At 47.1% G+C, this 17,500-nt stretch overlaps 1 protein-coding gene across 1 annotated transcript in view; it reads left to right on the plus strand.

The window, feature by feature from the left end:
- The window catches only part of adgrl1a (adhesion G protein-coupled receptor L1a), a gene marked incomplete at its 5' end in the record, with an annotated part of 105,459 nt that overhangs the window by 19,573 nt on the left and 68,386 nt on the right, over positions 1 to 17,500 (plus strand). Inside the window, 5 exon segments of the mRNA XM_083780474.1 lie at positions 5,273 to 5,279; positions 6,616 to 6,823; positions 7,878 to 8,142; positions 10,674 to 11,001; positions 17,413 to 17,500. The exon segment at positions 17,413 to 17,500 is cut by the window's right edge and continues 227 nt beyond it. Of these exon segments, the coding sequence (XP_083636600.1) occupies positions 5,273 to 5,279; positions 6,616 to 6,823; positions 7,878 to 8,142; positions 10,674 to 11,001; positions 17,413 to 17,500 (896 nt within the window).

Genomic DNA, 17,500 nt, shown 5'->3' on the forward strand with positions numbered 1-17,500 from the left:
GCAGGGAGGCAGGCAGGCAGGGAGGGAGGCAGGGAGGCAGGCAGGCAGGCAGGCAGGCAGGCAGGCAGGGAGGCAGGGAGGCAGGGAGGCAGGCAGGGAGGCAGGGAGGCAGGGAGGCAGGCAGGCAGGCAGGGAGGCAGGGAGGCAGGGAGGCAGGCAGGGAGGCAGGCAGGCAGGCAGGGAGGCAGGGAGGCAGGCAGGGAGGCAGGGAGGCAGGGAGGCAGGCAGGCAGGCAGGCAGGGAGGCAGGGAGGCAGGCAGGCAGGCAGGCAGGCTGGGAGGCAGGCAGGCAGGCAGGCAGGCAGGCAGGCAGGCAGGCAGGCAGGCAGGCAGGGAGGCAGGCAGGCATGACTGTGGGCTAAACACAGGCTTGGGCCAGTAGCCGCCTCATATATATCAGAGAAGATGAATTACTGAACAAATGCAATTAAGGCAGAAGCCATTTGCCTGGCGGAGCTGGAGGGCTGCCTTTAGACAAGCCATCCCTGATGTTTACATTACAGTGGCAGTTGTCATAGCGGACACGAAAATGCCAAGAATCACAATGGAATGAAAATGGAAAAAAATGAAAAGCCTAAATTTAGCCCTGAAGCTGCCAGCGCTCACTTTTAATTGCGTCACCAGTCAATCAGAAATCGCCGCTCCGTACTAATGGGAGATATTTACTGTCATTTCCTGGGACCTTTCACTGGCTTTCATCGTCTCCCACTGCAGCCTCGCGTTGACAGCTAACAGCTGACCTGTGGCTGGAAAAGGGATTATGGAGATAAATAATCAGTCAATTATTAGAGCAGCATTTCCCCGTAAGCGCACAGTAATTGGCATGGTAGTGCATGATAGCAACAGGCTGGGTTTTAATCCCTGATAAGGTGAGTTTCATTAGCCGTCTGGCTAGCCACAGTATAGCTAAAGATTGTGTTTTCTGGCGGGCGAGTTCACTTGGCCCATCATGTCCGCACAGATCTCCTTCAATTCATTTTAAGAACACGATCCCAGCTGACTCTTTCACTGGCTAACCTGTGATTGCCAGACTAGGCTAATGGTTAATACCACACGTTAACATTAGAGGTAAACAGCATTAATCAGACCAGTGTGTGTCCAGTGGAAACCTCGTATGAATCTGATCTCAGGTCAGAATGAGGTTAATCAGACCAGTGTGTGTCCAGTGGAAACCTCGTATGAATCTGATCTCAGGTCAGAATGGGTTAAGGAGGTGGAGGTAAACAGCATTAAGGCAGCAGAGCTAGCTGGGAGTTGCAGGTCAGAGTTAATGAAGCCCCGTAGGCAGGGTGTGAAGCGTGGCCAAAATGCGTGTGTGTGTGTGTGTGTGTGTGTGTGTGTGTGTGTGTGCATGTGCACACACGTGTGTGCATGTGCGTACAGTACATGTATGTGTACTGTAAGTGCACGTGTGGGCTCTCTGCGTGCACGTGTGTGTACATGTGCGTGTTTAGTGTTACACTAAGATCCCGGGCGTTTGTGTGTGAGGCCATTGATGAGCCCAACTCATTAAAATAAACAGAGGCCAGACAGGCAGTCAGGCTGGTCTAGGCTCCACTGACTGGAGAGAAGGACCTGATGCCAGCCTGCTGGTATCTCTATGCTGCACTGGGTTAGGGTTAGGACCTGATGCCAGCCTGCTGGTATCTCTATGCTGCACTGGGTTAGGGTTAGGACCTGATGACAGCCTGCTGGTATCTCTATGCTGCACTGCAGTGTTACCGTAATGATTAGTCCACTAGGCTGAACAATGATACCAATTTGGTGGCTGAGACTGCAAGGTTGGCTGCAATAACGAACGGCGTCATTTTCTATTTAGGGGTGGGGGCGGGGGGGAGGCAGAATGGACAGAGTCTATTTAGAGTCTAATCGTAACGCCGGATCTTGACGCCTATTTTGGGTCCCGTGGTAGATTCTGTAGCGTTGTTCTAACTCTGTCTATTTTGGGTCCCGTGGTAGATTCTGTAGCGTTGTTCTAACTCTGTCTATTTTGGGTCCCGTGGTAGATTCTGTAGCGTTGTTCTAACTCTGTCTATTTTGGGTCCCGTGGTAGATTCTGTAGCGTTGTTCTAACTCTGTCTATTTTGGGTCCCGTGGTAGATTCTGTAGCGTTGTTCTAACTCTGTCTATTTTGGGTCCCGCGGTAGATTCTGTAGCGTTGTTCTAACTCTGTCTATTTTGGGTCCCGTGGTAGATTCTGTAGCGTTGTTCTAACTCTGTCTATTTTGGGTCCCGTGGTAGATTCTGTAGCGTTGTTCTAACTCTGTCTATTTTGGGTCCCGTGGTAGATTCTGTAGCGTTGTTCTAACTCTGTCTATTTTGGGTCCCGTGGTAGATTCTGTAGCGTTGTTCTAACTCTGTCTATTTTGGGCAGAAAAGGCTAATGACACGGGTGCTCTTGTGCCACCGCCTCAGGCCCACTTGTAATAATTTGTGATAATAACTGATAGAGCGTTTTAGTGTCAAAATGAGCTGCATGGAGGCTGTGTGGTTTTCTAATATATATTTTTTATTCCACGATTTTGTAACCCATTTTTCACCCCTGTGTCAATCATTTAATGTGATCCTGGGCTCTACACACCCTCCGCCAACCTGGGGAGAGCAACAGACTTAACTCATGCTTCCTTCATGCTTGAGTGTCCAAGTTGCTCCTTTCCACCTGACAGGGGGGAGTTTCCCTGGTTGGACGTAGCGCGTGGAAGGAACACGTTATTCCAACCAGTTCCTTTCCCCCCCATCAGGCGTCCCAGCTGGCCAGGGGGAGGCAGTTTAGAGACCAGGATTACTGCATGTTTTTGTGAGGGTACCTACCCTAGGGGACACGGGGAGAACATGCAAAAAAAAGGCTGTGTGGTTTTCACGGGAACACTAACTACCCACAAACCGCCAGGGGTTGATACCAGTGATACTTATATAAGTAAAAGTATCACCATACTGCAATGTAGATATACTCTGTTAAAAGTAGAAGTCCCGTATCCAATATGTAGGCTACTTGAGCAAAAGTACAAAAGTATCGGCATCGAAATATCCTTAAAGTACCAACAGTGAAATGACTCGTTGTGCAGAATATCCCATTTCAAAATGCATGAAACATATTTTGAAAATAGCCAATCTATAGAAGCTCACAATGCAACTCGTCGTGCCATGTAGCGAGCTTGTGGATCTGCAATTTCCAAATAGCCAAAGTGGTTAATTATAGCCTAAAGTATGGTTACATGTTTTGTAATAATAATCCAAATCTACAAAGTATAACTAGTAACAAAAGTTTCAAATAATATACAATGTTTTTGTCCAGTAAAGTGAAACATACCTGCACATTTGTACTTAACCCCTGGCCTACAATTAACGGAAAAAACGGAATTAATCTAAAAATCTAAACCTCCCGTTCACGGAAAAAACAGAATGACAATCAATATCAGTTATCGGGGGGTCAAAAGAGCTAATATCACAAGTAAGACGCGCAAACGCGTGAAGCGAACGCAGCTCGTGTGTGTGTGGTTGTGTGTGTGTGTGTGTGTGTGTGCTACAGCTGCGCCCTGTGTGTGTGTGTGTGTGTGTGTGTGTGTGTGTGTGTGTGTGTGTGCTACAGCTGCGCCCTCTGGTGGCGGGCCGGTGGTGTAACAGCGTGACACACACACACACACACAGACATTCAGCCCTTGCTGTCATAGTAAGTGGCTCACTGCGTTCGCAACTAATGTTGGATGTAATTTACCAAAAAACGGCTGAAATCTGCGTGATCGTGCGCTATCGTGCACGCGTGCCGTCTCTATGTGCGTCGCTGTAAAAAATATATATATTTTGCGATGTTTTGGGGTTGATTTGAGGTAAATTTGACTTATATATGAAAAATATAGCATTAGCTTAGCAATCCGGACCAGCCAAGATAGTGACTAGGGTCAAAATACTGCCGGATGTTGTTGATCGTTGAACCGGAAGTGACTTATGAAGATCCGTCTATTTTGGCCAAAATCAGCATAATGGTGCTTTCCCGCCATCTGGTGGCAATTCGAGAGAATTACACTAGGAATGAAAAGAAAAAAAAAAAAAACATCTCTTCAAACCACCAGATCTTTCTTGTATGTTAAAACGATGAATTAAAAATATGCCAATTTGTTACCCAATTTTTTTTTTTGGGATTGGCAGTCCAAGGGTTTAAGTGCAGTACTTGAGTACATGTACGTACTTGAGTACATGTACGTACTTGAGTACATGTACGTACTTGAGTACATGTACGTACTTGAGTACATGTACGTACTTGAGTACATGTTGCCTCGTCCTTTATTTTACCTTGAGGCAGAGCCGTTGTTTATGGGTCACCTACATGCTTTCTGCATGGCGCTTATTCCTCTATTTACACTACCTTTGTACTTTTCTGGCCGTGTCCCACTTTATTATTATTACTAGTATTATTTTAGCCACTCTGTAGAGTACGGCTCCCGGTAATGCCTTATGCCGTTATATTCCCTTTTCTCCTAAAATGTCTGCACAACAACAAACAAACAGAGGAGCTCAGTGTCTTTGCAGAACACCACGGGCCCAGAAGCCAAATCGGTAAAAGATGTAATTGGATTTGGATGTGAAGCGAGCGCTGGCATGGAACTATGTGGTATAGAAATTGAATCTCCTGCTGCCCAGAAGTGGAGGATTTAATAATTTCTCCGAAGCATACACTTTGGCTATTTTCGTTGTCCACATTCGTATGTGCAAAACCAAACGCCTTAAGCGCCCCCCCCTGGCCGCACTGATGTAACTATAGCGCTCTCCCCGTGCAGAGCTGGCTTCGTCTTGCGCATACTACACTTTACGTAGCTTGGTTAGACTAGTTCGACTCTCAGAGACAGTAAGTTAGGCTTCAGGCACTCTGTGGACAGTCATACAGTCTGTGCTCTAAGGCCGGATTTGTACTTAGTTCGCACCTCTGCTCACCATAAATAGTATTAGTACAATATTTCAGTGCAGAGCAATAGCGCGCAACAATCAAGGCCTTTACAATAACTCTCACCTACTGTATACTCTGAGGTCTGTACACATACAGCACTGACTAGAATGATGCGTGCGTGCGTGCGTGCGTGCGTGCGTGTGCGTGCGTGCGTGTGCGTGGGCGTATGGGGGTGTTTGCGTGTGGGCGTGTGTGCGTGTGTATGTGTGAGTGCGTGCGTACGTGCGTGTGTATGTGCTCGCGGCCGGTCATCTTTGTGGCAGCGTGTGCGGTTGCGTGTGGGGTGTCCATGTGTCATCTGTGTCTAAATTCCCCCGCGGTGTCCAATTAGTTCAGAGGTGCGTTCAATCATAAGGTGACCAGCAGGTGTGTTGCTCCCTTCTCCGCCCCCGAGCCAGAGAGACACATAAATAAGCTGGCAAGAGAAAGACGGGGGGGACTCCTCCAGTCTGTATTGTCTCCACCTCTCTCTCTCTCTCTCTCTTGCCCGCCCTGTCCCAGGCTCCCCTGTGATGTCAGAGTGTGTGAGGAGGAGGATGCCAGCAGCGCTCTCCACAGATCAGCTGACAGGCCTGTGGTCCCAGGGCACCCTCTCTGTCTGGCTGGGACACAGTGCGTCAGCCAGCCAATTTACGCCAGTCCCCACGGATGACCTCTAACGCAGCACTGATGTTTTTCCGTGTGCGTGCGTGCGTGCGTGCGTGTGTCTGCGTGTGTGTTTGCGTGTGTCTGCGTGTGTGTTTGTGTGTGCGTGCGTGCGTATGTGCGTTTGTTCTTGTGTGCGTAAAATGTCTGTTCGCTTGGCGTATGGATTTTGTGTGTGTGTGTGTGTGTCTGTGTGCGCGTGCACATGCTTGTGTGGGTGTGTGGGTGAATGGGCTTGACTTGATGCCCGATGTGTTTGTGGAATATGGAATGTTTGTGTTTGTTTGCGCGTGACAGGCACATGTGTTGCGTGTACGCACGTGTACAGAATGTATGTACTGGTGCAGTATGGATTGCCGCAGCGAGAGAAGGAAGGGGCAGGCCTCGCCAACCTGGAGTCTTTATCCTGGCAGAACGTTTATGCTGTAGCGCATTTATATACTCTTGACTGAGATCCAAATTTCCGTCCTAATAAAACAAGCCCCACAATTACTGTTTTACCACCCAGTAGACACAGAGGGCTTTGGGGGAGAAAAAAGAAAAAGAAAAATGCACAATGACATAAAAAGTAGGCCAGGATAAATTAGATTAGAGATGCGCGTGTCTACGTGACGCGGCAGCAGCCAGAACATCTCCCACTTATCACGAAGCAGCCGCTCTTATATCTGACCACAATGCTGACGTTCTACAAAATGAGCTTTTATGTGTTCCTTCATTTAAAATCTGATAATGTACCTCACCTCCCTCCCTCTTCCCTCCTCTCCCACGTCCTCCTCTCCTCCCTACATCTTAACTTTCTCCTTTTTATCCTTTGATCAACTCACATGTCACCTCCCCCGTCTCCTTATCCATCATAATCTTTCTCGTCCTATCCTCTGCCTCTCCCCCTCTCCTCCTCTCCCCCAATGTTAACGCGCTCTCCTCCCTCTCCGCTCTGCCATCTCCACAATGTCATTGAAAAAAACTTTAGTTTTACTTTGCTTTGTTTTAAAGAAACCTCTCTGCCATTCCTCCCTCCTCTCCCTCCAGTCTTCGTGTGTCCGGGCACGCTGCTGCGCGTGCAGGCCGCCAGCTCCCTTCAGGAGGCGGAGCATCAGTCGGGGGCGTGGTGCAAGGACCCGCTGCAGTCGGGGGACCGCCTGTACGTCATGCCGTGGACCCCCTACCGCACGGACATGCTGTACGAATACGCCTCCTGGGAGGACTTCAAGCAGAACCGCGCCACCACCACCTACAAGTGAGCTGGTGACCCCCCCCCCCCCCCCCCCCCCCCCGCTGTCCCAGATGATCAAATAATCCCCCCCGCTGCTATTGATTTATTTGTTGGCCTTTCTAGCTGTGGATGTTGATTAAAGAACGCTGAACGTTTTCTTTTTGGGTCCCTTTAGTTTTTGGCTTGCTTTATTTTTGCAATTATTTTTCTTCAGACTTCAGAAGAAGACGAGTAGAGAGTATTGAAGTATATTCAGAAGAAGACGAGTAGAGAGTATTGAATACTAGTAGTACAATAGAGAGCAGAGAGTATTGAGTAGAGAGTAGAGAGTATTGAGTAGAGAGTAGAGAGTATTGAGTAGAGAGTAGAGAGTAGAGAGTATTGAGTAGAGAGTATTGAGTAGAGAGTAGAGAGTAGAGAGTATTGAATACTAGTAGTACAATAGAGTAGAGAGTATTAATAACAGTAAAACAAGTCGACAGGTGAGGAAAAGCCAAGACAAAAAGGGAGAAGATAAACAATGGCATGATGTGGAGGCACGGTGTGAGTCAAATAAAGAGTGCATTTACATCATGAAACTACAAATCCCATGAGATTTAAAGTGCAGTCCTGTTTAACCCTGTTAGTTTAACATTGTCATCACAACCCAGGTCTCAAAAAGTATCAAAAACAAATGCAGGGACTTAAGGAAAAGGAGAAAGAGTGATCTCACACATGACAGACAGGTAGCAGCTGTGCTGCCATACAAGGTGGCGGCGGTGGCTCAGGGGTAGAGTGCCTGGATGGTAACCGTAAGGTTGCCAGTTCGAACCCGGGCTCCCACAGAGTTACTGTCGAAGTGTCCTTGAGCAAGACACTGAACCCCTAATTGCTCCCGATGTGCTAGTTGGTGCCTTGCATGGTTTCCGCTGCCATCGGTGTATGAATGTGTGTGTGAATGGGTGAATGTAATGCACAATCTCTGTAAAGCGCTTTGGATAAAGGCGCTATATAAATGCACCATTTACCATTTAAGGTGAGTTTCCCCTTTTACCGGAAAACATGTCTAAAAGGTCCGTCTCTGTCTCTCTCTTCGCAGGTTGCCGAATCGTGTGGACGGCACGGGCTTCGTGGTGTACGATGGCGCCGTGTTCTACAACAAGGAACGCACGCGCAACATCGTGAAGTACGACCTGCGCACGCGCATCAAGAGCGGTGAGGCCATCATCACCAACGCCAACTACCACGACACGTCGCCCTACCGCTGGGGCGGGAAGTCCGACATCGACCTGGCAGTCGACGAGAACGGCCTCTGGGTCATCTACGCCACGGAGTCCAACAACGGACGTCTGGTGGTCAGCCAGGTACAGTTGGACCGGTCGCAGGATGAGTTGTGGATTAGGTCTAAACTGAATGTGATTAGGTCTAAACTGAATGTGATTAGGTCTCTAAACTGAATGTGATTAGGTCTAAACTGAATGTGATTAGGTCTAAACTGAATGTGATTAGGTCTAAACTGAATCGGATTGGGTCTAAACTGAATGTGATTAGGTCTAAACTGAATGTGATTAGGTCTAAACTGAATGTCATTAGGTCTAAACTGAATCGGATTGGGTCTAAACTAGTCTCGTGTGGCCAGACTGTTGCCTCACACAATTTTCAAATGTTTTCCGGACCGGTTATAGTCTGGAGCGCGGAAGCTCTTTCAATGAGCTGAAGTGACGCCTCCTCCCCACTTCCGCTTTGTCTTTACAGTCACGCAAATATAAATGAAAATAATCGAAGCATAGCAGCATTAGCATAGCAGCATTAGCAGAAATGGAAATGAAATGATAAGATCTGGAGATACTTTAAAATATATTTTCATGAACAGAAATGACAAAACGGATTACTCTGATTTCGAGAGATGTAGAACTTTTTGGTTCACATTGTATCAAAATTGCAGTGGAAAAAGATATCCAGAGATACAGTACGCAGTAAAATCCTCTTATAATTGAACTCTGAGTGCAATTGAGGACACATTTGTTTCCATTTACACTTAGGGCCGATTCATACTCCTATTTTACCGCTGTTTCGGCGCTGTAGTGCCGAAATGATTTCGGCTCGTCAGAAAGTTTCAGTAGCACCGAAGAGCCGACTTTAGGACGGTACCCGCCCCCCCGCGAACCTCAAATGACGTCAAATTGTAGGCTCTACAGCGCCGAACCGACTTGTATTCGGCTCTAAAATAAGAGTATGAATCGGCCCTTAGGATATTACATTTGCAAAAAAAAAACACAAACTATATTTTAAAGGAATGTAAAGATTAGCTCTGTACTGTAAATGTGGTTGGAGTTGCACAGTTCCTTTTGTAGTGCAAATAGTGTTTCAACACATTTTGGAAACATATCTAATTCATTCAGTGCTGAAGAGGCATAACATAACTTTGGTGACATTTCAGGAGTTCATATTTCGTTCGTGAGACGACACCAAAGCTGTTCTGAAAAAGGGGCCTGCTGTTAGGGGATATGCTGAAATTGAATTTTTTCCTTCTCTTTATTATGTCTTTGTAATTGTTGAAGACAGCATGTGTGATTAAGAGCTGCAAATTCAAAGTCACATTACCTTACACACCGCTCACCCCGTGTGAAACTCTATCAGATATTCACTTGGCAGAAATCCTTGGCAACCTGAAACCATAATCCACCATGCTTTATTTAGCTCCGACTGCTCTTCTGCAGGCAATAATATTTATAACAGGCAGCAAGTTCCCAGATAAGTAGGAGTTTAAATCGATGCTCTGGTTTAGCTAGCCAGCCTTGACTGTGTTTTCTGGCCGTGTAACAGGTACCGTATATAATACTGGTGTCCTACAAAAGTTTTTTTTTTGTAGGACACAAAGTTTTGTTTGTTTATTTTTAAGTTTTGTTTTTTAAAGTGTTCCGGGCATACATGAAATAATAAAGCACTTACAAAATGCCAATGGCCATATAGGGGCCTACAGGGAAAAAAAGGATATCTCATGATTAAATGAATACATACAGTATATGCCATAACATTATCTTTGTAGGAGGACGCGGTACCGTGAGTTGGATGGATGAGTTAAAGATAGAAACTAGAAAAAGTTAAAGTGCTTCTCGTCAAAAGGAAAACATGAATGCCCTAAGGAAATTAATGAATAATTAATGAGCCAGAGGGAATAACACTGGTGCCATTCTCCACACAGCTGTCCCGTGTAAAACGGGTAATATACTACATGTTTTTTTTAACCACAAAAGCACCATTCACTTAGTCGTACCACCAATAGTGGAAATACACTTCACAACGCCAGCGGCGAATTGTGAGGTTGTAAAGCTGCAATTCTTTTTTGTTGTAGATTTCTGACAATTTGATATAGTTAGAGTGGTGGTGGTTCTCAAGGTTTTTCAAGGACCCTCAAATTGACACATATTTGAAAGTTTCTGCCATGAGACCCCCAGAAGAGAAGATTTGTATTAAAATCTTTCAAAATGATAAAAAAAAAAAAAAAAAAAAAAAAAAAAATCTTCAGATCTGCTAGTCAACATATAAATGGATAAAGTGGTTAAAATGTGATGCTACATTAACTACTTTAGCCGGGGACCCCCCTAGGGGGTCGGGTTCCAGGGCATCCCCGCTTTGAGAAGAAAGTTACTCTTAAGAAAGTTAAGAGTTTTGCGTTAACCCCCATGCAAGCCCGGATTGGACAGTGTGGCAATTCTGGCAGATGCCAGACGGGCATGGGGTCAAACAATAAGAAAAAGTAATAAAAAAAAGACATAGTAACGCCTTGGGCCGGTGACCAGTCTGACGATCACAAATGCCAGGGCCGATTCTCTGTGCCAGTCCGTGCCTGCCCCCATGCTTGTCGTGTCTCCTTTCCCCCCCCCACACACAGGTCAACCCTTACACGCTGCGCTTCGAGGGAACGTGGGAGACGAGCTTCGACAAGCGGCTGGCGTCCAATGCCTTCATGGCGTGCGGCGTGCTGTACGCGGTGCGCTCCGTCTACCAGGACGACGACAGCGAGGCGGGCGGAGACCTGATTCTGTACGCCTACAACACCAACCGCGGGCGCGAGGAGCCCGTGCACATCGCCTTCCCCAACCCCTACCAGTACGTCTCCTCTGTCGACTACAACCCCAGGGACAACCAGCTGTACGTGTGGAACAACTACAACGTGCTGCGCTACCCGCTGGAGTTTGGGCCCCCGGACCCCACCACCGGTAATTATGTTTTAGTGTTGGGCCCCCGGACCCCACCACCGGTAATTATGTTTTAGTGTTGGGCCCCCGGACCCCACCACCGGTAATTATGTTTTAGTGTTGGGCCCCTGGACCCCACCACCGGTAATTATGTTTTAGTGTTGGGCCCCTGGACCCCACCACCGGTAATTATGTTTTAGTGTTGGGCCCCCGGACCCCACCACCGGTAATTATGTTTTAGTGTTGGGCCCCCGGACCCCACCACCGGTAATTATGTTTTAGTGTTGGGCCCCCGGACCCCACCACCGGTAATTATGTTTTAGTGTTGGGCCCCTGGACCCCACTAACGGTAATTATGTTTTAGTGTTGGGCCCCCGGACCCCACCACCGGTAATTATGTTTTAGTGTTGGGCCCCTGGACCCCACTAACGGTAATTATGTTTTAGTGTTGGGCCCCTGGACCACACTAACGGTAATTATGTTTTAGTGTTGGACCCCCGGACCCCACCACCGGTAATTATGTTTTAGTGTTGGGCCCCTGGACCCCACTAACGGTAATTATGTTTTAGTGTTGGGCCCCCGGACCCCACCACCGGTAATTATGTTTTAGTGTTGGGCCCCTGGACCCCACTAACGGTAATTATGTTTTAGTGTTGGGCCCCTGGACCACACTAACGGTAATTATGTTTTAGTGTTGGGCCCCCGGACCCCACTAACGGTAATTATGTTTTAGTGTTGGGCCCCCGAACCCCACTAACGGTAATTATGTTTTAGTGTTGGGCCCCCGGACCCCACTAACGGTAATTATGTTTTAGTGTTGGGCCCCGGACCCCACTAACGGTAATTATGTTTTAGTGTTGGGCCCCCGGACCCCACCACCGGTAATTATGTTTTAGTGTTGGGCCCCCGGACCCCACCACCGGTAATTATGTTTTAGTGTTGGGCCCCTGGACCCCACCACCGGTAATTATGTTTTAGTGTTGGGCCCCCGGACCCCACCACCGGTAATTATGTTTTAGTGTTCGGCCCCTGGACCCCACCCCAACGGTAATTATGTTTTAGTGTTGGGCCCCTGGACCCCACTAACGGTAATTATGTTTTAGTGTTGGGCCCCCGGACCCCACTAACGGTAATTATGTTTTAGTGTTGGGCCCCTGGACCCCACCACCGGTAATTATGTTTTAGTGTTGGGCCCCCGGACCCCACCACCGGTAATTATGTTTTAGTGTTGGGCCCCTCGGACCCCACTAACGGTAATTATGTTTTAGTGTTGGGCCCCTGGACCCCACCACCGGTAATTATGTTTTAGTGTTGGGCCCCTGGACCCCACTAACGGTAATTATGTTTTAGTGTTGGGCCCCTGGACCCCACCACCGGTAATTATGTTTTAGTGTTGGGCCCCTGGACCCCACCACCAGTAATTATGTTTTAGTGTTGGGCCCCTGGACCCCACCACCGGTAATTATGTTTTAGTGTTGGGCCCCCGGACCCCACCACCGGTAATTATGTTTTAGTGTTGGGCCCCTGGACCCCACTAACGGTAATTATGTTTTAGTGTTGGGCCCCTGGACCCCACCAACGGTAATTATGTTTTAGTGTTGGGCCCCTGGACCCCACCACCGGTAATTATGTTTTAGTGTTGGGCCCCCGGACCCCACCACCGGTAATTATGTTTTAGTGTTGGGCCCCCGGACCCCACCACCGGTAATTATGTTTTAGTGTTGGGCCCCCGGACCCCACCACCGGTAATTATGTTTTAGTGTTGGGCCCCTGGACCACACTAACGGTAATTATGTTTTAGTGTTGGACCCCTGGACCCCACCACCGGTAATTATGTTTTAGTGTTGGGCCCCCGGACCCCACCACCGGTAATTATGTTTTAGTGTTGGGCCCCCGGACCCCACCACCGGTAATTATGTTTTAGTGTTGGGCCCCTGGACCCCACCACCGGTAATTATGTTTTAGTGTTGGGCCCCCGGACCCCACTAACGGTAATTATGTTTTAGTGTTGGGCCCCCGGACCCCACTAACGGTAATTATGTTTTAGTGTTGGGCCCCTGGACCCCACTAACGGTAATTATGTTTTAGTGTTGGGCCCCCGGACCCCACCACCGGTAATTATGTTTTAGTGTTGGGCCCCTGGACCCCACCACCGGTAATTATGTTTTAGTGTTGGGCCCCCCGGACCCCACCACCGGTAATTATGTTTTAGTGTTGGGCCCCCGGACCCCACCACCGGTAATTATGTTTTAGTGTTGGGCCCCCGGACCCATTACGTGTCGGACTGTTAGGACGTCGGACCAAAGATATGCACCCACGTATAGGCCTATGTCAGTTACACAAAGCTCTGGTTCTTAAAAACTACTTCAAGCTACTACATATCAGCTTAGTATGGAGATGCTCAGAATATTTCCAGCTTGTCGGATATAATAAAGAAAAGAATAGTGTTACACTATATTTAAGCTAATTTAGGTCAAATAGCATAGGCTTACAATGGAGATCATGTCCCAGGGGAGCTAGGGGTGTGGCTTTGGTGGTGAATTAATACAGAGGATTTTACGCTTTAGGATTCATTCCATAAAACGACACAATTCGGTTATGGAATAGGATGGCAAAATTACTATTTCACTATGTTAAACTTTAGCTGTAAAAAAATATATATATATATATAAAAGCTCATAGCGAGGCATCTAAGCTTGTAGATCTGCAATTGTTTTTGATAAATCGTGAAATTGTGTGCAAATCTTTGAATATATATTCTATCTTTGCTTCTGGGGGTCCCTGGGACAACATATTTTAAGATGGGGGTCGGCGGCCGAATACATATAGTATGATTTTAGGAGTTCGTTTTTTTTCAGAAAACTGTCAGGATGTAGAAGACATTTGCAGAATCAGGTCTCAGGTCTCAATGGGTTAAGTGTTTTGCTCAGGGACACTTATGGACACTGATGGTCAAACCGGTGACCTTATGATTATCATCAGACCACCTGTTTGCTTACCCACTTACAGTATGATTATCATCAGACCACCTGTTTGCTTACCCACTTACAGTAGCCATGGCTGACCCCAATACCCTGATTTTCAGCATAGAAATTCATAAATGTGGTAATTTTGTTAAACATAGACATAACCCGAGGTTTGTTAAAGGAGTAGGCTACTACACCCCAAAAATCTCTTGTATTTACAATAGGCTATATCAATTACACACACCATGAAGCCTTGATTTTTCTTTTCTTTTTTTGATGACCGGTGGAGTGCAGCCTGCACGGCCCGGTCATTGAATTATTGTCTCTGGAATGAGACAAAAAAAAACAATATCTCCAGGAATTCAAGGCTTCACGGGGTGTGAAATTGAGAGAAAATAAGTCATTTTTAGGGGCAAACTACTCTACTATTAAAGACATACATGTTGCACGTTACGCGGTGGGTAGTTATAGTTTCCACTAAGCAATCACTGACTATAGACACACATTACTATATGCTTTTTTATCAGAGAAGCACACATAATGTTTTATGGACTGAGTCACTGAGCCTCTTAATGCACACTAAACATTTGAATTAATTATAGTGACAGACAAGCTGCTGCAGCGTCTTCTGACTGTGTAATCCACTCCTCTTTCTGCTGCAACATAAACAAGTTTAATCCATTCTGACCTGAGATCAGATTCTAAAAATGTCTATTACATCCTGACAGTTTCATTATTAACCCATTCTGACCTGAGATCAGATTCTAAATGTGTCTTCGATTTTTTTTAAATAGCAGACCTACAAGCTCGTATCGCGCCACTCGGTGGCGCGATATGAGCTTGTAGATCTGCTATTTTTAAATAGCTAAAGCACGACACGATGCTGACACCAAAATGGGTGCCCGTTCAGAATGGGTTAAGAACTGCACAGCTTTCCCCCTGTGCAGCTGAAAAAAGGCTTTCAGACGGACCTAAATTAATTAGCGGTTATCTGGCTAATTGGCTTGAATCTTCTCCCTAAATATAATAGCCTAACATCTTAAACTGTAACGTTGAAAACGTTAATTCGGCCTTACTGTAGTGGGAGAATTGTTTTCCTTCATCTTTTCACATTGGGCTGTGATATGCATGCATAATCTTGAACAATGACTACACTTCCCAGATGGTGTGCTAATTGGTGCAAACGTGAGCTTTGTGTGGCAATATTGATAACATTGCCTATCGTCTCTGGAGGGTGGAAACGGGTCCAAAACAGGATTCTTTTGATGCTTTCTGTGTAACACTGTCACGCTCATGGCCTCTGTCCCTGCCGTGTGTTCCCCTTCATTGTCAGTTTTGCCCTGTTGTGACTTTGCACTGCTCCTAATTTCCCCTCAGCCAATCTCCTCTCCCCTCTCCCCGGGAACAATTGCCCTGAGTGCCGTCACCTCACCTGTGAGAACCAGCTGAGTCTGGTCGGGTGACGAGACCCTGTGACTATTTAAGACTGTCTGTGACTGTGTTCACTGTGCGGGGTCTTATTTCTAGTGACAGCTTCTGTTTTGTATGTCAGAGTTTCTACTGCGTGCTGTTTTGTTGTGAATGTGCTACTGGGCATTTGTGTTAGGTTGTATTGTAAGTTCCTTGTGTGTCTAAGCAAAGTCTTGTCAACTGCATCTACATACGTTGTCAGTTGTCACCTGGGTTTGATGTGAATTTTGAGTTCCTGCATATGGGTCCAACACCTCCCGTTCCTGACAGACGCTGTAGAACGATCAAGCTAGGATGTTCATTTAGGAAAATACACAAAAAGTTAGAATATGGACATAAGAGGTTTCTGCCCGAGAGCGATGCTATGGAGCCTGGTCTTGTGGTTCACTGATGCATGCACGTATAGCAGCGTGGACTGAGCTGTCATTGACGTAGCAGTGTGAGCTGAGTCTACTTTTGTGGGGACAGAGACACCGATGTAGATTCACAGAAAGAGACAGACAGAGATACAGATTTCTGGATGGCTAGGCCACTTCGGCGCCAGACTGTATAAAAGACGGGACATCCCAAATGTGCTGGTAACGGCTACAGAGTCTGGGATTCATCACAATACCCTGTTTTTTTTAAATAATAATCTCCGTTTTGATCGGCGCATCACCATAGCTCACAGGAGTCACAGTGAAGACCGCCATCTCAGGTATTGTTGTTGCTGCGGTATTGTGTTCCAATTTCCATGCGGCTGAACCCGAGTCTAACTCGAGTGACAAGCGAGAGGGTAAGTGCGAGTGCGCCACGCTGACATGTTGACAATCCGTCGATATCAGCGAGAGGTTTTGGGTGTACATCTGAGCCGTGCGCACGCTGCCTCTGTGAAGCAGGGATTAGGGCCCTGGGAGAACACAGAGGCCTGTGGAGCTAGTATAGGGAGCTGCCGCGCCGTTTGATCAGATGGGATTTTGTAGGCTTGGATGTTGTTGCATGCTTTCATCGGGCGCATTTCGTTTGGTTGTTAGCGGGTTGTGTGACTTCTCCGATACATTTGATCAATTATTTACTTCCTCTCCTGTCTCTCCTGATGCCTGTTTCTCTTGTCGTACTCTGTGCCGCGGCACGTGCTCCCCTCCGAGAGCTGAGAGACCATTATCAAGACGCCGAGGCTTTGAGAGGCTCAGAAAGTATTTGTCACCCCAATTATTGCCAGGTTGACTTTTGAACTTGAGCTTTTGAAAGACATCTTATGCCTGCTTACACGCCTTTCTCCGTCAGGCTCTTGATCTCTCTTTTTTGAAGGCTTGTCTGGCATCTTGAGTCCGTTCTTCACTAAATCCCATATATCCTCTTAAGACTCTCGACAAAAATGTATCTTGGTGAGCACTGACAGCGTAATGTTACACGTGGTTGCATGCTGAAAATTTCCGATCTACAAGCTCAGAACGCGTCGTAGCACGTTGTGAGCTTGTAGATCAGCTACACCCGAGTGCAACCAAACTACATTTATTTTACTTCCCTCCCCTATTTAGTTTAGTTTTTATCTTTTGACCACATTGTCAATATAGGCCTACTGTATTTATTCTCAGTTTTACTCATCAGCTTAGTTTCTATTTCATTGTGGTCAGTGAAAGAAAGGTAGTCGACCAACTTTTTGTGTCATAGTTTCAGTAGACGAAATTAACACACCCTCTCTCTACTGCTCTCTCTCTCTCTCTCTCTCTCTCTCTCTCTCTCTCTCCATCTCTCCATCTCTCATCTCTCTCTCTCTCTCTCTCTCTCTCTCTCTCTCTCTCTCTCTCTCTCCATCTCTCCATCTCTCTCTCTCTCTCTCTCTCTCTCTCTCTCTCTCTCTCTCTCTCTCTCTCTCTCTCTCCATCTCTCCATCTCTCTCTCTCTCTCTCTCTCTCTCTCTCTCTCTCTCTCTCTCTCTCTCTCTCTCTCTCTCTCTCTCTCTCTCTCCTCTCTCTCTCCATCTCTCTCTCTCTCCCCTCCCTCCACCCTCTAGGTCCGCTGACCACCACCCTAGGGACCACCACCACCCCCGCCAGGCCGTTCACCTCCAGCACCAGCCCGGCTACGCCCCGCCCTGTGGC

The sequence above is a fragment of the Protomyctophum parallelum genome (genome assembly GCF_964188405.1).
Source record: "Protomyctophum parallelum genome assembly, chromosome: 13".
Lineage (NCBI taxonomy): Eukaryota > Metazoa > Chordata > Actinopteri > Myctophiformes > Myctophidae > Protomyctophum > Protomyctophum parallelum.